The following is a 23,789-nucleotide window of genomic DNA, read 5'->3' as shown; positions in this document are numbered from 1 at the left end:
CACAATCCTTGCTGACAACGAAGAGAAAAAAAGCTGTGTCTCCATCTTTGAAAGCACTAGTGTATTCCAAAGCCCAGTTACAAAGGTAAAACAAAATACTGTTAGTCTCATAGACGCACATCAATGTAAGACACTAAGTTGGCATCTTAATAGCTACGGCTATAGAAATGGCTACACAAGTCTGTAATTAACAAAACAATATGAAACTGGAGAGAAACATATTTTAGTATGACAGTACTAAAGTTAAAAGTTTCAAATATTATCAATTAATTAATCCCCAATTCATTCCAGGAAGGAAAGCTATACACTTGCATAAGATGAAATGTACATATTGCTTCTCTTTGTTTAATTTTGTTACTTTTTTCCTCTATAAAATAGTAAATTCCAAGACAGTCATAAAATTAGGTGAGAGTAAACACCACCTGAAGGAATGTCTGGTGCTTTTTATGTATATCAGTAATATTAATAAAATAATATTTTACCTCAGAATTGGCTATACTGGTAGTCACTTCTTTTATATTATTCATGTATATTAATAATATTAAGAAATAATATTTTACCTCAGAATTGGACACACCAGTTGTGGTCACTTCTTTTGTTTTATCCACTTGCTGAACAAGGAGGTCACAGTAGAGTCTTAGTTCTGACATTTTGGTTTTCAAGTTTTCAGTGTTTTCAGCAAACTCTAAATAACAAAATGATGATAATTCAGTAACCAAAACAAACAACTGATTTACTAGTTAGGATACTACGCAGAAGTGGAATCCTTACTAGTTAGGATACCACACAGAACATATGCCCAAAGACAAATCTTTAAAGTATGGTTGCAAATGTGACAGGTGAAGACATAAGAACAAGAAAAAACAGAAAAAGTAGATCTCCAGTCTTTTAAAGTAGTATACATTATGTATTAAGTCAACATACCGAATAATCACCAGTATACAAAGAAGGAGACAATATACTGTCTGACCCACTCCTGTCAGAACTGGCAGCAGAGCTAAGGGGTTCAGAGTTTTGGCCTCAGTTCTGCCAGAGAGTTTTTCCTATCTATAAAATGGGGTCATAGCTGTTTATCTACTAATGCAGTGCTCTACTCTTACCTGGGAAAAACATTCTGTAGCGTCCAATTATCACTAAGAACACCGTTCATAATTTCAGCTGAGGACTGGTTTGGTATGCTGCCTTGTCAAGACTAATGGCACCCCGCCATTATTATTAGCAATGCTCTCCACTCACCCTGGCATTGTGGGCTCAGTTACAATTGTTACTACTTTTCTGTTTCCTTCTTCATGAAAAAAAAAAAAACTGCATACACATTACCATCTGCTCTGAGTCGAAGCCAAAAGCTTCTAGAATTTGCTCCCAATTTAACATTAAAACAACCAATGAAGAGGCCAATTTATGAATCTATGTAAAGAGTTAAGCACAACTGCCACACCTGTCATGATAGATGTTCCCTGGAACACTTTTTCCCATTTCACCCCACCCCAGCTCATCTCTTCAGGGTACCTTTAGGGCCATGGGGCAGGGAAGGTAGCAACTAGGACCCAGGCAGTAAGCCCTGGTATTCTTGCCCTAGTCCAAAGAGAAAGCCAGGCCACGGTTCTCTGGAGAACTTAACAATGTCCAGTGAATGAGCATGAAGCAACAGGAACCTGACAATTAAGCACCCATCCCACCCCAGAAAAAAAGTAAGGAGGAGCAGGGTGTTGCTACAGAAAACACCCTGATCCAAGGCTTATCCGGCTCAACTACTCTTCACCAAAGGTCAAGTTTGGCCACAGACTGGATACTCAACCATTTTATCATCACTAATCCTCATGGTAATCCTCCTGAGGTAGGATCTATTACCTCTTTTTAAAAGATGAAGAAATTAAGAGTAAGAAAGGTTAAGTGACCAATGCCAAGGTTATACAGTCAATAAACTGCAAAGCCGTCATGTGTACCCAGCTGTGTTTGGCTCCAAAGCCTGCACTCTTTGCACTATGCTATGCCAAGAAAGAAGAGTTAGATATGGACCCTGGCTTACATTATACTAAGATACATAGCATTTGCATGATACTTCTGGTCAGAAGCAAGATAACAAACAAGGGAAATCAGAGATGCCAGTGGGTGATTCCCAAGGTTTCCACAGCAAAGGACAATCAATACTTGCCTTTCTCCTTCTGGGTCCTACTGTCAGTCAGGCAAGCCTTGGCTGATCCCAGGGCCACCAGCCACCGCTGTCTTTCAGCCACACTTCTGGCTTTCAGGTAGAAATACTGTTCCCCAGGGATTATCAGGTCCATGCGTGTATTATCTACAGAATGAACTGGGACCAAGACAAAGGGAGATCAGAGACCTAGAAGAGCCCTGTCTGGGTAGCCTCCATCCCACCCAACTTCTTCAGCTTAAATGATGGCAGTCATTGAAGGCTACTTCCCAAAGAGGATGCCAGTCCTCATTACCTCTCCTAATTCACACAAAGTTCTGTTCACTTATCTCATCTTAGACATCTCTGTTAATCAAGAGGGAAAACCTTGCAATACCCCCAAGGCATCACCAAGACTTTGGCCCAAACAATAATCACCCAATTTAACTTTTCAGTTAAACTGATCCCTTATCGGAATAGAGAAGGAACCTCTCTTTCAGTGGGTATGTGTGTTAAGTAGGCTGCTCTGAGGCCAAGAAACAAGGGTGTGTTTTTTACCTCCTTGGATTTATTGGGAAATAATCAAAAATACAATCTTTTCCATCTTCTACTTCCCTTGACAAGTCAGACCAAAAGTGTGAGAATTTTCTCAGAGGCCTTCAGGAGAAGAAACAAGTAAACTGAACTCTTTCACCCACATCCACTATCTAAATTCCCATTTAATCTGTTTTTCTTCTGAGCCACACCTTGTCAGCATGTCTCAAGACAAAAACAAGAAGTAAAGACTATTTGAAAGTCTGTTAGGTTTTTGTTTGTTTTGTTTTGGTGGAGGGTGTGTGTGTGTCCATCCTGATTTAAACACAAAAGTGTTTGATGCTGCAGTAAAGACTTCAAGTTTTGCTAACAGCCACTGGTCCCAGGTGAGCAGGTCACTAAGGAATGAGTGCTAGTTGAATAGTGAAGCACGTTGCTCTCATTTATTTTGACCACCTCTTAGCCAATCTTCTTATAAAAGTTGGCTACAGTTTTGGGTTTTATTTGCAAGGCTTTCTTCTGACACATAACACTACGTCCTTTGGTCTGTACTATGGAAGCAGCAGAGAAAGGTATGCAGGGGCCAGGGGCTTTTTTGTTTTTGAGGGAAAACAGAGAGAAAAATAAAACTCGCAAGTTGCTTGATTCCTCACCTTGAATTTCACAGACTGCCATTTGTATGCTCCCTTTGCAACCTTTCCAGGCATCTTCAGGAGAATCATAATAGGACAATATTCCCCCACAGAGAAGGAACCATCGAGGCTGCCAACCTGAAAACAAAAGCAAGAGCATCATTGCAATTACTGCCTGTGTATGAAGTACCTCCCAAGATACAGAAATAGAGCCTAACATAGGATACTGGGTTAGCTCCAAGGAGCTTTACATTGCCAGGATTATTGTAAGAGAAAGAATTAAGTTAGAGAGACCTGTATGTTTTATTCCATTTTTATAAAATTAAAAATGCCCCCAAAAATATATATATATATATTTTTGAGATGGAGTCTAGCTCGGTCGCCCAGGCTGGAGTGCAGTGGCATGATCTCGGCTCACTGCACGCTCCGCCACCCGGGTTCACACCATACTCCTGCCTCAGCTTCCCAAGTAGCTGGGACTACAGGCGCCTGCTGCCACGCCCGGTTAATTTTTTGCGTTTTTAGTAGAGACTGGGTTTCGCCGTGTTAGCCAGGATGGTCTCATCTTCTGACCTTGTGATCCGTCCGCCTCGGCCTCCCAAAGTGCTGGGATTACAGGCGTGAGCCACCGCGCCCAGCCAGAGGTATGTATTTTTTAGTCACATGATTACAGAAGTCTGGAAGGATAAGCAACAAGTACACTGATGACTCTCTAGGTAATAGGATTTACAAAAATAAAAGATTTGTATTCTATTTCTTTCCTAATACAGTACCAGTAGTCTGTGATTTTTACTTTTTCTAAGACGAATAATTAGGATGTCCTGAACATTACAGTTATCACACGCTTGCCTTCCTCTCTTCTAAGAAAAATTATCCAAAACTTAGAAATAAGGCAACAAAGATGACAAGGTCCTTTCAACAAATGTCATACAGAGCACCAACTAAGAAGCCTGTCTAGAATCCTATGACCCTTAGGAAAAGGTAACATTGTTTGACTTACTATTTAGTATTGATCCATTGAAATGAGGTAATCTTAAAACATTCAAGGCTTAACTACATTCACTTCAATATTAGAGAATTTCAGGGGACAAACCATATGTAGTAGAAATATGCATCTTATCTAGTCCTCTCACACACCCTATATTCTAGTCAAAGCACTTATTTGCTGTATTTCTGTCTCTGAACTTTTGCTCCAATTGGATCTCTTCATAAAATGTCATCCCGGCCAGGCGCAGTGGTTCACACCTGTAATCCCAATACTTTGGGAGGTCAAGGTGGGCGGATCACAAGGAGATGGAGACCATCCTGGCCAACATGGTGAAACTCCATCTCTACTAAAAATACAAAAATTAGCTGGGTGTGGCAGCAAGTGCCTGTAATCCCAGCTATTCGGGAGGCTGAAGCAGGAGAATCGCTTGAACCCCAGGAGGCGAAAGTTGCAGTGAGCGGAGATCTTTTCTGAGACTCCGTCTCAAAAAAAAAAAAAAAAAAATCATTCCTGACTATCTCTGTGTAAACCTTGTCTTCTCAGGCCTCCTCAGTCAGATGCAGTTCTTTTCTTTCTCTGAAATGCCATAGCCCTCTAGGGATACATTTCTCTCATGGGACTGCCATGGCTGAGGAAGCCAGAGAGAAGGCAGAGCCCCACGGGCTGCTCAGCTACAGACATCTGATGGGCCCTTGGGGTTTGATTCACACAAACCAAGTGGGTAGGACACCAAAGGTATCACTTTATTACGTTTTAATAGGAGGCTACCGCACTTCCTGGAGCACCCCCAGCCCAAGATCATGGAACAAGGAACTACACTGTAACCAGAAGCCTGAATAGTCAGCACTAAATCTATGTGAAGGAGTTGGGTAAGTAGGCAAGATATTTCGCTCATCATTTACTTAATCAGGGTCTGCTTTTCCAGAAAGCGTAATACTCAGGCCTGCCAGGTACCATGTCTCTTACTTCTTTAAATAAAACTAACACTAATTCTCAGCATCCACTCTCCCATAATATCTGAACTTATCTTCTCACCAAAGATAAGTAATCTTGTCTTAAACTATGGCTTTTGCTCTTCTTATTACATTTTATATAAAGGACTTCTTTCCCAGAGACCTAGACCCTTTAATGAGTGTCAGGAACCCTTAGGCCTTATCTCTACGCTAGCAGCTGGCAAACTTCTTGGGATGAACTTGTAAATTTTTATTTCAGAAGGTGATGCTGGCAAGGCATGGTGGCTCACAGCTATAATATTAACACTGTGGGAGGCCAAGGTGGGTGGATCACTTGAAGCCAGGAATTCCAGACCAGCCTGGGCAACAATGGCGAAACTCATCTCTAATAAAAATACAAAAATTAGCCAAGTGTGGTGGCATACACCTGTGGTCCCAGCAGGAGGTTGAGGTGGGAGGACTGCTTGAGCCTGGAAGGTCGAGGCTGTAGTGAGCCATGACTGTGCTACTGCACTCCAACCTGAGTGAGAGTGAGACCTTGTCACAAACAAACAAACAAACAAACAATGTGATACTTCTAGACCTTGGCTTCAAATTCGACAAAAATTCAACTGTGAAGGCCACCACTCCTGTACAAACATTACAACCTGAAAAACCAAATCAATCCTCAGACTGTATCTTGTTGGGCAGAGAATCAGTGCTCCAGGAGTCAGACATTATTGGTGACGTTTCAGCTCTTTGCAAAAGTGTTTATTTACATTCTAGGCCACCTCCCCTCACTGAAACAGAAGAGTCAATTTCTGAGAACCTGAGAAAAGGAAGAGGTCTTTGAAATCACACAGTCCAACCAGCATATTTTATAGATAAGGAAACCAATCCCAGGTAAATTAAGTGACCTAATTAGGGTCACAAAGGAAGTACACAACAGAGCTGGGAAGAAAACTCTCTTTCTATACTGCCCCTTAAGGCACGAAAGCTCCCAAACCTTGGCTCCCCACTCCCAGAAAGTTGTCCTGGTATAGAACAACAGCATCTTTTCACTCCCATGACGCTGGCTGGTGTGAACACCTCAACTCCCATGATGCTGGCTGGTGTGAACACTCCCCAAATCCACCATGACGTTTGTGTAGAAAGCATTTAGAACAGCCTCAATTACTGTATTTTATCAAATTTAGGACCCATCTGTATTTGTCAGTGTTATCCAAAGAAAAAGAACCAGTAGGGTGTTAGGGTGTCTGTGTAAAGGTATTATAAAGATGTGTGGGTGGGTATGTGTGCATGTAATGAAATTGTAAGTAACTGGCTCATGTGACTAGAGACTGAGAAGTCCCAAGAGCTGCAATCAGCAAGCTAGGAGAGCTCCATGCTAGCAGGATAAGTTCCATGCTAGCAAGCTCAAGACCCAAGAAGAACCAATGAAAGCTAGAAAAGGCCAATGTCTCAGCTCAAGGCAGTCGCAGGAGGAATTCTCTCTTACTCAGTCTTTTTGTTCTCTTCAAGTCTTTCACTGATTGGATAAGGCTCATCCACATTAGGAAGGGCAATCTACTTTATTAGGTCTATTGATTCAAATGTTAACTGCCTCCACAACATCCTTCCAGATCCAACCAGAATAAACCATCACATCATCGATTTTAAGACACACCATTATTTTACATGACACAAGAAAGAAAAAAATTCTACCAACTAAACAATGACATAGCACAGGTTTCTAAGATGCTTCTTGATTTCACGGTTGTTGAAATGTGAAAAAAGACCCCCATCCCGGAGCAAGATGGCCAAATAGGAGCAGCTCCAGCCTCCAGCTCCCAGCACGAGCGACACAGAGGACGGGTGATTTCTGCATTTTCAACTGAGGTACTGGGTTCATCTCACTGGGGAGTGCCAGACAATCGGTGCTGGTCAGCCGGTGCAGCCTGACCAGAGAGCTGAAGCAGGGTGAGCCATTGCCTCACCTGGGAAGTGCAAGGGGGAAGGGAATCCCTTTTCCTAGCCAAGGGAAAATGAGACACACAACACCTGGAAAATCAGGTAACTCCCACACTAATACTGCACTTTACCAAGGGTCTTAGCAAACGGCACACCAGGAGATTATATCCCACACCTGGCCGGGAGGGTCCCATGCCCATGGAGCCTCCCTTATTGCTAGCATAGCAGTCTGAGATCTAACTGCAAGGCAGCAGCGAGGCTGGGGGAAGGGTGCTTGTCACTGCTGAGGCTTAAGTAGGTAAACAAAGCCACCGGGAAGCTCGAACTGGGTGGAGCCTACCGCGGCTCAAGGGGGCCTGCCTGTCTCTGTAGACTCCATCTCAGGGGACAGGGCATAGCTAAACAAAAAGCAGCAGAAACCTCGGCAGAGGTAAATGACCCTGTCTGACAGCTTTGAAGAGAGCAGAGGATCTCCCAGCATGGAAGTTGCAATCTGAGAATGGACAGACTGCCTACTCAAGTGGGTCCCTGACCCCTGAGTAGCCTAACTGGGAGACATCTCCCACTATGTGCAGACTGACACCTCACACCTCACATGGCTGGGTACACCCCTGAGACGAAGCTTAGAGAACAAGAATCAGACAGCAACACTCACTGTTCAGCAATATTCTATCTTCCGCAGCCTCCACTGCTGATACCCAGGCAAACAGGGTCAGGAGTGGACCTCAAGCAATCTCCAACAGACCTACAGCTGAGGGTCCTGACTGTTAGAAGGAAAACTAACAAACAGAAAGGACACCCACACCAAAACCCCATCAGTTCGTCACCGTCATCAAAGACCAAAGGCAGATAAAACCACAAAGATGGGGAAAAAGCAAGGCAGAAAAGCTGGAAATTCAAAAAATCAGAATGCATCTCCCCCTCCAAAGGAACGCAGCTCATTGCCAGCAACAGATCAAAGCTGGACGGAGAATGACTCTGACGAGTTGAGAGAAGAAGGCTTCAGTCAATCAAACTTCTCAGAGCTAAAGGAGGAACTACGTAACCAGCACAAAGAAACTAAAAATCTTGAAAAAAGAATGGAAGAATGGATAACTAGAATAATCAATGCAGAGAAGGCCATAAACGAACTAACAGAGATAAAAACCATGACACGAGAAATATGTGACAAATGCACAAGCTTCAGTAACCAACTCGATCAACTGGAAGAAAGAGCATCAATGATTAAGATCAAATGAACGAAACGAAGCGAGAAGAGAAGTCTAGAGAAAACAGAGGAAAAAGAAATGAACAAAGCCTCCAAGAAATATGGGATTATGTGAAAAGACCAAATCTACGTCTGATCGGTGTGCCTGAAAGTGAGGGGGAAAATGGAGCCAAGTTGGAAAACACTCTGCAGGATATCATCCAGGAGAACTTCCCCAACCTAGTAAGGCAGGCCAACATTCAAATTCAGGAAATACAGAGAACGCCACAAAGATACTCCTCGAGAAGAGCAACTCCAAGACACATAATTGTCAGATTCACCAAAGGTGAAATGAAGGAAAAAATGTTAAGGGCAGCCAGAGAGAAAGGTCGGGTTACCCACAAAGGGAAGCCCATCAGACTAACAGCAGATCTGTCGGCAGAAACTCTCCAAGCCAGAAGAGAGTAGGGGCCAATATTCAACATTCTTAAAGAAAAGAATTTTCAACCCAGAATTTCATATCCAGCAAAACTAAGTTTCATAAGTGAAGGAGAAATAAAATCCTTTACAGACAAGCAAATGCTTAGAGATTTTGTCACCACCAGGCCTGCCCTACAAGAGCTCCTGAAGGAAGCACTAAACATGGAAAGGAACAACTGGTATCAGCCACTGCAAAAACATGTCAAAATGTAAAGACCATCAATGCTAGGAAGAAACTGCATCAACTAACGAGCAAAATAACCAGCTAATATCACAATGACAAGATCAAGTTCACACATAACAACATTAACCTTAAATGTAAATGGACTAAATGGTCCAATTAAGAGACACAGACTGGCAAACTGGATAAAGAGTCAAGACCTGGCCAGGCGTGGTGGCTCATGCCTGTAATCCCAGCACTTTGGGAGGCCGAGGCAGGCGGATCACAAGGTCAGGAGATCGAGACCACCCTGGCTAACACAGTGAGACCCTGTCTCTACTAAAAATACAAAAAATTAGCCGGGGGTGGTGGCGGGCACCTGTGGTTCCAGTTACTCAGGAGGCTGAAGCAGGAGAATGGTGTGAACCCGGGAGGCGGAGCTTGCTGTGAGCCGAGATCGCGCCACTGCACTCCAGTCTGGGCGACAGAGCGAGACTCCGTCTCAAAAAAAAAAAAAAAAGAATCAGGACCCATCAGTTTGCTGTCTTCAGGAGACCCATCTCACGTGCAGAGACATACATAGGCTCAAAATAAAGGGATAGAGGAAGATCTACCAAGCAAATAGAGAACAAAAAAAAGCAGGGGTTGCAATTCTAGTCTCTGATAAAACAGACTTTAAACCATCAAAGATCAAAAGAGACAAAGGCGGCCATTACATAATGGTAAAGGGATCAATTTAACAGGAAGAGCTAACTATCCTAAATATATATGCACCCAGATTCATAAAGCAAGTCTTTAGAGACTTACAGAGAGACTTAGACTCCTATACAATAATAATGGGAGACTTTAACACCGCACTGTCAACATTAGACAGAAAGTTAACAAGGATATCCAGGAATTGAACTCAACTCTGTGCTAAGTGGACCTAATAGACATCTGCAGAACTCTCCACCCCAAACCAACAGAATATACATTCTTCTCAGCACCACATTGCACTTATTCCAAAATTGACCACATAGTTGGAAGTAAAGCACTCCTTAGCAAATGTAAAAGGACAGAAATTATAACAAACTGTCTCTCAGACCACAGTGCAATCAAACTAGAACTCAGGACTAAGAAACTCAATCAAAACTGCTCAATACATGGAAACTGAACAACCTGCTCCTGAATGACTACTGGGTACATAACGAAATGAAGGCAGAAATAAAGATGTTCTTTGAAACCAATGAGAACAAAGATACAACATACCAGAATCTCTGGGACACATTCAAAGCAGTGTGTAGAGGGAAATTTATAGCACTAAATGCCCACAAGAGAAAGCAGGAAAGATCTAAAATTGACACCCTAACATCACAATTAAAAGAACTAGAGAAGCAAGAGCAAACACATTCAAAAGCTAGCAGAAGGCAAGAAATAACTAAGATCAGAGCAGAACTGAAGGAGATAGAGACACAAAAAACCCTCCAAAAAATCAATGAATCCAGGAGCTGGTTCTTTGAAAACATCAACAAAATTGATAGACTGCTAGCAAGACTAATAAAGAAAAAAAGAGAGAAGAATCAAATAGACGCAATTAAAAATGATAAAGGAGATATCACCACCAACCCCACAGAAATACAAACTAGCATCAGAGAATACTATGAACACCTCTACGCAAATAAACTAGAAAATCTAGAAGAAATGGAAAATTTCCTGGACACTTACACTCTCCCAAGACTAAACCAGGAAGAAGTTGAATCCCTGAATAGACCAATAGCAGGCTCTGAAATTGAGGCAGTAATTAATAGCCTACCAACCAAAAAAAGTCCAGGACCAGACAGATTCACAGCCGAATTCTACCAGAAGTACAAGGAGGAGCTGGTAGCATTCCTTCTGAAACTATTCCAATACCAAAACCTGGCAGAGACACAACAAAAAAAGAGAATTTTAGACCAATATCCCTGATGAACATCGATGCAAAAATCCTCAATAAAATACTGGCAAACTGATTCCAGCAGCACATCAAAAAGCTTATCCACCATGATCAAGTGGGCTTCATCCCTGGGATGTAAGGCTGGTTCAACATACGCAAATCAATAAACGTACTCCAGCATATAAACAGAACCAAAGACAAAAACCACATGATTATCTCAATAGATATAGAAAAGGCCTTTCACAAAATTCAACAGCCCTTCATGCTAAACAATAAATTCGGTATTGATGGAGCATATCTCAAAATAATAAGAGCTATTTATGACAAACCCACAGCCAATATCATACTGAATGGGCAAATACTGGAAGCATTCCTTTTGAAAACTGGCACAAGACAGGGATGCCCTCTCTCACCACTCCTATTCAACATAGTGTTGGAAGTTCTGGCTAGGGCAATTAGGCAAGAGAAAGAAATAAAGGGTATTCAGTTAGGAAAAGAAGAAGCCAAATTGTCCGTTTGCAGATGACATGATTGTATATTTAGAAAACCCTATCATCTCAGCCCAAAATCTCCTTGAGCTGATAAGCAACTTCAGCAAAGTCTCAGGATACAAAATTAATGTGCAAAAATCTCAAGCATTCTTATACACCAGTAACAGACAAACAGAGAGCCAAATCATGAATGAACTTCCATTCACAATTGCTTCAAAGAGAATAAAATACCTACGAATCCAACTTACAAGGGATATAAAGGACCTCTTTAAGGAGAACTACAAACCATAGCTCAGTGAAATAAAAGAGGACACAAACAAATGGAAGAACATACCATGCTCATGGATAGGAAGAATCAATATCGTGAAAATGGCCATACTGCCCAAGGTTATTTATAGATTCAGTGCCATCCCCATCAAGCTACCAATGACTTTCTTCACAGAATTGGAAAAAACTGCTTTAAAGTTCATACGGAACCAAAAAAGAGCCTGCATTGCCAAGACAATCCTTAGTCAAAAGAACAAAGCTGGAGGCATCACGCTACCTGACTTCAAACTATACTACAAGGCTACAGTAACCAAAACAGCATGGCACTGGTACCAAAACAGAGATATAGACCAATGGAACAGAATAGAGCCCTCAGAAATAATACCACACATCTACAGCCATCTGATCTTTGACAAACCTGAGAAAAACAAGAAATGGGGAAAGGATTCCCTATTTAATAAATGGTGCTGGGAAAATTGGCTAGCCATAAGCAGAAAGCTGAAACTGGATCCTTTCCTTACTCCTTACACAAAAATTAATTCAAGATGGATTAGAGACGTAAATGTTAGACCTAACACCATAAAAACCCTAGAAGAAAACCTAGGTAATACCATTCAGGACATAGGCATGGGCAAGGACTTCATGTCTAAAACACCAAAAGCAATGGCAACAAAAGCCAAATTCTGCACAGCAAAAGAAACTACCATCAGAGTGAGCAGGCAACCAACAGAATGGGAGAAAATTTTTGCAATCTACTCATCTGACAAAGGGCTAATATCCAGAACCTACAAAAAACTCAAACAAATTTACAAGAAAAAACCAAACAACTCCATCAAAAAGTGGGCAAAGGATACGAACAGACACTTGTCAAAAGACATTCATACAGCCAACAGATACATGAAAAAATGCTCGTCATCACTGGCCATCAGAGAAATGCAAATCAAAACCACAATGAGATACCATCTCACACCAGTGAGAATGGCAATCATTAAAAAGTCAGGAAACAACAGGTGCTGGAGAGGATGTGGAGAAACAGGAACACTTTTACACTGTTGGTGGGACTGTAAACTAGTTCAACCATTGTGGAAAACAGTATGGCGATTTCTCAAGGATCTAGAACTAGAAATACCATATGACCCAGTCATCGCATTACTGGGTATATACCCAAAGGATTATAAATCATGCTGCTATAAAGACACATGCACACGTATGTTTATTGCAGCACTATTCACAATAGCAAAGACTTGGAATCAACCCAAATGTCCATCAGTGACAGACTGGATTAAGAAAATGTGGCACATATACACCATGGAATACTATGCAGCCATAAAAAAGGATGAGTTCGTGTCCTTTGTAGGGACATGGGTGCAGGTGGAAACCATCATTCTCAGCAAACTTCCGCAAAAACATTAAACCAAACACTGCATGTTCTCACTCATAGGTGGGACTTGAACAATGAGATCACTTGGACATGGGAAGGGGAACATCACACACTGGGGCCTATTATGGGGAGGGGGGAGGGGGAAGGGATGGCATTTGGAGTTATAACTGATGTAAATGACGAGTTTTTTACATGGGTGCTGACAAGTTGATGGGTGCAGCACACCAACATGGCACATGTATACATATGTAACAAACCTGCACGTTGTGCACATGTACCCTAGAACTTAAAGTATAATAATAAAAAAAAAAGAAATGTGAAAAAAAAAGTGTCCTAAAATTGAAAAAAATGTACGAAACTAGTTTTATCTTACAAGAATTTGAAAAATGTTGAAGAGCAGCTCTCAACCCCACCCAAAGCACAGCTGCAGTAAATTCTGAAAGCAGCTTGAAGGCTGGGTTCCGTGGTTCACTCCTGTAATCCCAGCAGTTTAGGAGACTGAGGCAGGAGGATTGCTTGAGGCTGGGAATTCAAAACCAGCCCAGTCAACATAGTGAGATCCTGTCTCCACAAAAAATTTTAAAAATTAGCTGGGCAAGGTGATACACCTGAGACAGGACTGCCTGAGCCTAGAGTTCGAGACTACAGTAAGTTATGATCACGCCACTGCACTCCAGCCTGGGTGACGGAGTGAGATGTTGTCTCAAAAAAAAAAAAAAAAAAAAGGTAGCTGGTAAATTATGATAGCAACTGAAACATTACCTTCCTTATAACAGGTTCTGTATTTATCTAGGGGAGGTTATAATTATACAAGGGATATTCAATATATGGCAATTTTATTCTGTCCTTTGTAACTACACAAACTGTGACCAGGAAAAACTTTTCTTAAAGCACAAAATTCTTGCAGTTTCAAAAGGCACATTAAGAGACCAGAGAAATCTCATTCCTATTAGACAAAATTTAAATGCAGAGTGATGGAGAGAGTTCAGATTAGCACCAGGACATACTGCTCTTTCATAATGTCCACTGCTGGGAAACTGGGATACGGCCCAGGAATGATGAATTGTAGAGAAAACAGGCATGGATGAAAAAGAGACCATTAATCCAGTTTCTATTTTAAATTAATCTGCAGTTATCTCAGAAATGATCAGTCAAGGGAACTAAAGGGCAGATGAAAACTGTTGGTCTGAACTACTCCCTGCTCCCTTAGATGACCACTAGACTATCTTCCTATCCAATCTCCACCCTTTTTTATGCCATCCTCTATTAGAGATGCAATGTGGTATCACCCAAATTCCCTGCTTGGAAGGATTACACATGAAACTTCAACGAGCAGGGGAGAGTTTTAGCTCATATTAGCTATCATTGCCAGGGATGGGGTAGGGGGTTAAAAAAGAGTATTTAAATACCAATTTCATACACTTTGTGTTATCCTGGATTGTTTCACTACAGAAAGTATACTTGACATTTAATTTTTGGCAATCCAGCATCTACCTAGTACTTTTCCACGGACGAAAACTCCCTTCTCCACACTCTATCCATGGGGTTTGGGTGGGGGTGACCAGCTCCAGGGTAGGTATGTGATTTAGGCCTAAATGAAGCTTCACATCCCCTATCCTCAATGATACCCAGAATGGGCAAGTGGCCCAACTGGAGACAATTCTGGGACTTTTACTGGGACTGGGCAAAGGCATAAAGAAATGAGGACTATTTCTTTTCTCTCTGGTCTTAAGAAAGTTAGCCTGCAGCTGCCTGCAGCAGTTTGCCATCACATAGGACCTAAACATGATTCACACACAAAGGGAATGGGACTGGAAGGATTTGAGGGATAGAAGGAGAAGGAAGAAAATCTGGATGACATTGTTTGAACCCCCTGATCAGCCCACATCATTCCTGAAGGTAAGACGCCCCCTAGACTTTTCTATTAAATGAACCAATAAACATCCCTTTTTACTTTAAGCCTGCATGAACTGGGTCTTTCTGCAAACACAAAAGCTCTAAACTATCACATGATCATCTCACAAAACGTACAAAAAGCACTTGACAAAAATCTAACACCCTTTCATAATAAAAATACCTAACAAACTTAGAAGAGAACTTCAACCTGATAAAGACATCTACAAAAAACCCATAGTTAATGTGTATAAGTTGAAAAACAGGATGCTTCCCCTCAAAGATTGGAAACAAGACAAGGATGTTTGTTTTTACCACTTTTAGTCAACATTGTACTAAAGCTTTTAGCCAGGGCAATTAGTCAATAAGTGAAATAAAAGACATCTAGATTGGAAAGGAAGAAGCAAACCCAGCTCTAAACACAGACGGGCTTAAACAAAAACAAAACGCAAGGAAACCAGTAAAAAAAAAACTACTAGAATAAATAAGTTCAGCAAGGAAATAGGATATAAGACTAACATACAATTAAAATTGTATCTCTGTACAGTTGCAATGAACAGTCTGAAAATGAAAGTTAGAAAACAAATCCATTTAAAATAACATCAAAAAGAATAAACTACTTAAGAAAAAATCTTATTTTAGTTTACTTTGAGACAGAGTTTCACTCTTGTTGCCCAGGCTGGAGTACAATGGCGTGACCCGGGCTCACTGCCACCTCCGCCTCCCGAGTTCAAGCGATTCTCCTGCCTTAGCCTCCCAAGTAGCTGGAATTACAGGTGCCCGCCACCACACTCGGCTAATTTTTGTATTTTGAGTAGAGATGGGCTTTCACCATATTGGCCAGGCTGGTCTCAAACTCCTGACCTCAGGTGATCCACCCACCTTGGCCTCCCAAAGTGCTGGGATTACAGGCGTGAGGACCACAGCTGACCAACAATAAATTTTTAAAAATAAGTGTAAAACACTGAAAACTACAAAACATTATTCAAAGAAATTAAAGATTTAAAAATCACTATTCCAAAACTGCTACCAGCTTATTCTTTTCTCACATAGTGCAGTGCCTTTCTATACTTAATGGACAAACAACTGTGTAAAATTTACTTTAAAAAAATCTTAGCCAAAAGGCTTTTCAGTTCAATTAATGTTGAACAATATGTTTTCAATGAGCATAACTTTCTTCAAAAAATGCATTTATATTTGGATTTAAACTGGCATACCTCATGTTAACTTTACACTAAAATTTCTTTTTTTAAATTTCCCAACAGCAACCACCGTTTTTAAGTCAAAATTTCTAAATGGAGATGTTCCTATTCCCTTAAAAGATCCAAACCAAAAGTAATTACTTATGAGTCATACCCACTTCTGACTAGAAAGTACTGTAGCTTCGCTTCATTCTTCTGGCAGCAGCCTTGTGACAAGTGCCTCATCCAAACACATCACTATGAAAAACTGTACTCCATTAAATAGACACTTAAAAGTTTTAAGAATTACATAAAATAAAATTCATTATTTGGCGAACAATTCTGAGTTTTGATAAATGCATAGTCCTTTAATAACCACCGCAATAATCAAGATACAGAAAATTCCATTCTACCAAAATTGTCCCCAAAATTCCCTTGTATTACTCCTTTGTGATCAAGCCTTCCCCTCTCCCTTTACCCTTGGCCAACCACTGTTGTGCTTTCATTTTAAGTTCAAATTATTTCGCAATTTTCTTGGAGACCTTCTCTTTGACCCATAAGCTACTCTGAAGTGTACTGTTTAATTTCCTAATATTTCAGAGGATTCTCTACACCTGTTATTAATTTGTAGTTTACTTCTTTTTTTTTTTTTTTTTGAGACGGAGTCTTGCTCAGATGCCCAGGTTGGAGTGCAGTGGCGTGATCTCGGCTCACTGCAAGCTCCGCCTCCCGGGTTCACACCATTCTCCTGCCTCAGCCTCCCGAATAGCTGGGACTACAGGCACCCGCCACTACGCCCGGCTAATTTTTTTGTATTTTTAGTAGAGACGGGGTTTCACCGTGTTAGCCAGGATGGTCTCGATCTCCTGACCTCGTGATCCGCCCGTCTCGGCCTCCCAAAGTGCTGGGATTACAGGCGTGAGCCACCGCGCCCGGTCTGTAGTTTACTTCTATTAAAGACACAGAACATTCTTTTGACAAGTTTTGGCAAGGTTTACTATTATAGCTCAGAATATGGTCTATCTTGGTGAATGTTCCATGTGCATGTGAAAAAAATGCAATATTCTATTGTTGTATTTTGTTCAGTTTATTGTAATAATTACAATGGGCTTATTACATCTTGGCCCAATAATGACTCTTAAATAAACAACTAGTAGAATGCCTACTAGTTAGCCTCATGCTAGAGTATATCATTCTGCCTTTCAGTCTACCACAGTTCCTTCAGAACTTTTGCCTTAAAAATTAAGGTGTTCTGGGAAAGCAGAAGTTCATAATCTTACTGTTTAACAGGAAAAACAATTTAAAAATTAACATATTGTGAATTTTAAAAATCCTTAAGAGGGGTTGGGAGAGGGAGAGGATCAGGAAAAATTAATGAATGCTGGGCTTAATAACTAGGTGATGGGATGATCTGTACAGCAAACAACCATGGCACACATTTATCTATGTAACAAACCTGCACATGTACCCCTGAACTTAAAGTTGAAGATTAAAAAAAAAAAAAAAAAATCCGTAAGAACTACTGTTGTGTAGAAATGCAGAAAAAAAAAAAAAAAAAAATGAAAAGGGACTATTTAAACTCTTTCTAGAAAAGTTAGCCAAAAGTAAAGAAAAAAAGTGAACAAAAGGTGCTTTTTCATTAACAATAAGAGGAAAAATTAGTGACCATAATAAAGGGGGAACAGAATGGGAGAAAGAAAAGGTTAAGTCCCTTACTTCTTTCAGCTTTAGTTTCCTTTTCTACAAAATTTCAGCTGGAGTTTAGATGATGCCTAGAAGTCTCTCTCAGCTTTCAAAACCTATCCTAACACAAAGTAACAGAAAACTCCCATCTTTCCCAGAATCTGATTCAAGAGATAGTAACTGCCAGGTACGGTGGCTCATGGGGCAGAAGGATCAGTTGAGGCCAGGAGTTCAAGACCAGCTTGGGCAATATAGCAAGACCCTGTTTCCAAACAAATTTTTTTAAATAAAAAAAGAGAAAGTAACTAATGCCAAGAAAAAAAGTGAAATTAATGTCTTGATAGGATTGACAATCTGAAATGTTGAGTCAAGACAATTTATTCATTATAAATTATGGTTTCTATGTTCATAACCCATGTATATTATGATATCATATATTACGTATGCTATATAGAGATGTTAATAGTGAAATAATCTACCATTTTAAATTGAAGCAAAGCAGAGCTATTCATTTACTACCCCTGACCTCCATAGCCTTGGTGTTTTCTAATGTCCAACCTGAGCGCTCAGCCATACCTCATCCCATTAGAGCCCTCCCCAACCTCAGCTTCTCTAGGGGAGTTCCAGACAGGGATGTGGACAGCAAAGCCTTGGGTTCCTCTGCCAGGTCAGTCAGTAAGAGTTCTGTTGTAGCTGGGCAGGACGGAAGAAAGAAGAAACACTCCTCATTGTAACAGTTAATCAAGCATTAGCTAAATTATAGGCTTCTTAATTTACCATTAATTAATTCACAAAGCATTTTCTGAGCAGTTATAATGTGTCAGGTTTGGAGATTTAGAGAAAAGATCCCAGCTTCAAGGAGCGACAGATTAGTTAAGAGTCTACCATGTAGATGGTGAGAAGACCAACTATAATTACAATACATTATATCAAATTATCTTTAAAACCTTCTGCTAGAAGATGTAGGTCACCTCTCCTGTGTGCTTTGCGCTACCAAACTAAATATTTATTTGTTCTGCACACTGCTTCTCATATGTCTTACCAGCACCTTAACTCAAGACAATGGAGTGAGGAAACCATGGTTTAAGTTCAGACTCATATCTATCTATCTATCTCATCTTGATGACTATCTACTCTAATTCTATCTATCTATCTATCTCATCCTATCCTATCCTATCCTATCCTATCCTATCCTATCCTATCCTATCCTATCCTATCTACCTGAGACAGAGTCTTACACTATCTATTTGCGACAGTCTTGCTCTGTCACCCATCTATCCATCTGAGACAGAGTCTCTATCTATCTATCTATCTATCTATCTATCTATCTATCTATCTATCTGCAACAGAGTCTCGTTCTGTTGCCCAGGCTGGAACACAGGTGTGATCTTGGCTCACTGCAACCTCTTAGCTCACTGCAACCTCCACCTTCTGGGTTCAAACAATTCTGCTGCCTCAGCCTCCCAAGTAGCTGGGATTACACACGTGTGCCACCACGCCCAGCTAATTTTTGTATTTTTATTACAGACTGGGCTTCACCATGTTGGCCAGGCTGGTCTCAAACTCCTGGCCTCAAGCGATCTGCCCACCTCAGCTTCCCACACCATTACAGGTGTGAGCCACCATGCCCGGTCTACAATGGACTTTTAATTAAGAATATATAGCTGGGTGAGGTGGCTCATGCCTGGGATTCCAGCACTTTGGGAGGCCAAGAAGGGTGGATCACGAGGTCAGGAGTTCAAGACCAGCCTGGCCAACATAGTGAAACCTCGTCTCTACTAAAAATACAAAAAAAAAAAAAAAAAAAAAATTAGCCGGACATGGTAGCAGGCACCTGTAATCCCAGCTACTTGGGAGGCTGAGGCAGAGAATTGCTTGAACCCGGGAGGCGAAGGCTGCAGTGAGCCGAGATTGCGCCACTGCACTCCAACCTGGGTGACAGAGTGAAACTGTCTCGAAATAAATAAATAAGAATATATAAAGAGCTCTCACAACTCAGTAATAAAAACAATTAACTTTTAAAAATGGGTTAAAGATTTGAATAGACACTTCACAATGGAAGAGACAGCAATGGCCAATAATTATATGAGAAAGAATCCACGAGGAACCACAATTTGCAAATAGAAGGCTGAATACACACAGACTAAAGTTTCTGGGCATCATTAATCAAAACAGTGATCTAATTAACCTACCTTTAAAGTGAACTATGAACCTTCCTGGTACACAGTGGAGCATGTCTGCAGAGTGTCTGACACTAACGGGCACGATCCAGAAACTGCTAACATTAAGCTAAATATCCACAGCATATTCTTAACAAACCTAAGTACGGCTATTATTGTTGCTGTCATTTTAAAACTGAGATTCAGGAAGATTAAGTAACTTGCTCAAGGTATTAGCACTACTAAGTAGTGGAGCAAAGGTTCAAACTCAGGGCTCTCTGACTCCAACCTTTTACACTTAAGCATTGGTGCAATGCTGGCTTGTGACTTTATCACTAAAACCATAAATTACACGGTAAAGAGTTGAGCATTGAATATCCAGGTAAAAAAAAAAAAAAAGTTGTACCCTTACCTCATATCGTACACAAAAATTAATGCAAAATGGATGAGAATTAAATGTAAGAGCTAAAAACTATTTTTAAAACCTTAAATCTTCATGACCTTGGGTTTGGCAATGGTTTCCTAAGACAATGTAACACCAAAAACAAACAATAAAAGAAAAAACTGATAAATTAGACTACATCAAAATTTAAAACTTTTGTGTTGCACATGATACCAGGAGGAAAATGAAAAAGACAACCTACAGAAAAGAAAATACAGTTGATCCTTGAATACCATGGGTTTGAATCTCAAGGGTGCACATGCGGATTTTCTTCCACTTCTGCTACCCTGACATAGCAAAACCAACCCCTCCTCTTCCTCTTCCTCTGCCTCTGCCTCCTCAATGTGAAGACAGCAAGAATGAAGACCTTTATGATGATCCACTTCCATTTTATGAATAGTAAATGTATTTCTCTTCCTTATAATTTTCTTCATAACCCTTTCTTTGGCTTACTTTATTGTAGGAATGCAGTATACAATACATATGACATATAACATATGTGTTAATTGTTAAAGTTATTCATAAGGCTTTTCGTCATAAGGCTTTTGGTTATTCGCAGGCTACTGGTTAAGATTTTGGGGGAGTCGAAAGTTACATGCAGATTTTTTGACTGTGGGGGTTGATACCCCAACTCCTGCATTGTTCATGGGTCAACTATATTTGCAAATCATCTATCTAACAAGGAATTTATACCCAGAATAAAGAATTCTTGGCCGGGTGCAGTGGCTCACACCTGTAATCCTAGCACTTTGGGAGGCTGAGGCAGGCGGATCATCTGAGGTCAGGAGTTCGAGACCAGCCTGGCCAACATGGTGAAACTCCGTTTCTACTAAAAATTCAAAAATTAGCCGGGCATGGTGGCAGGCACCTGTAATCCCAGCTACTGGGGAGGCTGAGGCAGGAGAATCGCTTAAACTCGGGAGGCGGAGGTTGCAGTGAGCAGAGATCGCACCACTGCACTCCAGCCTGGGTGACAGAGTAAGACTCTATCTCCAAAAAAGAAAAAACTCTTACAACTCTATAATGAAAAAATAACCCAAACAAATGGGCAAAAAATGCAGACATTTTTCCAAACTAGATATACAAATGGATAATCAGCATATAAAAAGATAATCAACATCAAGTCAGAGAAATATAAACCAAAACCATGAGACACCATTTCACATCCACTAGGATAGCTATACTAAGACAATAATGAGGTTGATGAGAATGTGAAGACAGAAACTTCTTTGATTACTGATGAGAATGTAAAATGGTGTAGTCACTACGGAAAACTATTTGGTAGTCTCCCAAATTATTAAATAGTTATCATATGACTCCAGCAATTCCACTCCTAGGTATTATAGATATCCAAGAGAAATGAAATCATGTCTATACAAAAACTTGTACATGACTGTTCACAGCAGTGTTATTTCATAATAATTAACAAAAACAAAAACAAGAAGAACAGCCCAATCCAAATGTTCTTCAACTGAGAATGGATAAATAAAACATGATATACACATACAATGAAATATTATTTGGTAATAAAAAGGAATGAAGTTCTGATACATGCTATCCAAAAAAAACATTATGCTATGGAAAAGAAGCTAGCCACAAAAGACCACATATTATATAATTCCAATTATATAAACTGCCTAGAAGAGGCAAATCTGTGCAGACAGATTCGTGATTGCCAACAGCGAAGGGCAGGTGTAGGAGTGACTGCTAATGGGTACAGGTTTCTTTCTGGGATAATGAAAATGTTCTAAAATTGATCATGGTAATAGTTACACTTTTTATATATACTAAAATCACTGACTTGTACATTTTAAATGGATGAATTTTATGGTTTATGAATTAACTCCATAAAGATGTTAAAATGTTAACAATAAAAAGGGTTGACCAGTGGTTGAGAAACCAGGAATCCTCATATTCCAGATGTCTTCCTGGTACTGTTTACACAGCACTAGTATATAGGGCAAGAGTCACCTTCCTCCACCTGAGGGGGAACAAAATTATTCCTTAATGAAGACCACCTGGCCAGTATGATGCAGGCTTTTGTTATTTTCAGGATGCAGTAATGCAATGTGCCTGAGCCTTAACCTGCTGGAGAGGCGCAAGCAGCCCGCGGCTGGCTAGAGTTCACGACAGCAGCCCTCCTATCAGCTGAGTGGGCAGGAAAAGGACCTAAAACTACAAAGTAGAAAGTACAGGTTAGGAAATTTCCTTGTGGCAAAACATATGCACAACATTGGGCGTCAAAGCTTTCTTCACTCCTGAATTCCTCTCCACTTCCCACTCCCGAAATAGAGTTTGCTATTCTAGGTCAAACATACTTTAAATATAGGTACATTATGAATCAGCTAGAATTACATAATGATCAAGCAAGAAGGACCTTTAAAAGTATTGTCTAATGGAGCACTGACTCTGAAGCCACTTAATAAGTGGCTGTGTGACCTTCAGCAAATCCATGTCTCTATACCTCAGTGTCTTCATCTGGAAAATGGGCATAATAAAGGCAACTGTTTTCTGAAATTGCTGCAAAGACTGAGTTAATCTATGTAAAATGTTTAGAAAAGTGCTTGGCACATTGTAAGTACTAATAAATTTTTAACTGTTCTTATAATTATAAACTGGTAAATCCCATTATTTTCATGGAGGAAGACACTAAGGCTCAAAATGCTAAAGTACCCTGCAGTTGGCAGTAACAGGGCTGTTTGCCAGGCTTCAGGTCTCTTTGACTCCTCAACCAGTGTTCTAGAGCATTAATGTGTACCCCTGCATGTATGATACTCCTTGACTAACTTTTAGGTCTTGAAAGACACAAATTAACAAACACAGTGCTTCTTTAGAAGCGTATCTCATACAATGTGGGAATCTGTAACATGTTTTTAATTCACTCTCTTTTCATCCCAAGTTTAACCTTCTAACATCTGAAGAAAGGTACTGGCACTAAATCCCGGAATGTCCAAAAGGCAGGATGGCACCAGACTGTAAGGGAAAATACATGTAAACTTTTTTTTTTTAAATATTTCATTGAAGGAGGATAGAATACCTGAATATGCTTAGCATTTAAAGAAAGAGACTTCTTTTCTCTTTCTGCATTCTAGAAATACACTCATGTAAACCTCAGATGCTACTATCAGGGCTTGATGAGTTCTAACCTTCAGTAATGAATACCTATCAATTTAAAATTCAAGAGGCAAAAGAAGCTCACAAAATAATAATACGTAGTATTTAGTGAAGTACAATAAATGCAGCAGGATACAAAGATGTAACCAGAAAACATTCTATGCTACACTAAAGCCAGAGTAAGCTTTTAAACAATCTCATCACTTCTCTTTCTTTCATAGATGCATGCATCCATGTACCCACATACACACACACAATCACATCACAGTGTTT

General features: G+C 40.4%; 1 protein-coding gene across 3 annotated transcripts in view; it reads right to left on the bottom strand.

Annotated features, from left to right (window-relative positions):
- Positions 1–23,789, bottom strand: part of PLEKHA8 (pleckstrin homology domain containing A8) — a 99,748-nt gene that overhangs the window by 72,727 nt on the left and 3,232 nt on the right. For all 3 annotated transcript variants that reach the window (XM_021935934.1, XM_003896150.4, XM_021935936.2), the window contains exons 2-4: positions 3,319–3,435; positions 2,156–2,311; positions 561–685 (exon numbers count right to left, since the gene is read on the bottom strand). In XM_021935934.1, the coding sequence (XP_021791626.1) occupies positions 561–685; positions 2,156–2,311; positions 3,319–3,435 (398 nt within the window). The remainder of the gene's footprint in view (positions 1–560; positions 686–2,155; positions 2,312–3,318; positions 3,436–23,789) is intronic.

This window comes from Papio anubis, chromosome 4 (assembly GCF_008728515.1).
Source record: "Papio anubis isolate 15944 chromosome 4, Panubis1.0, whole genome shotgun sequence".
Classification (NCBI taxonomy): domain Eukaryota; kingdom Metazoa; phylum Chordata; class Mammalia; order Primates; family Cercopithecidae; genus Papio; species Papio anubis.
This window is presented reverse-complemented; position numbering and strand designations above follow the sequence as displayed.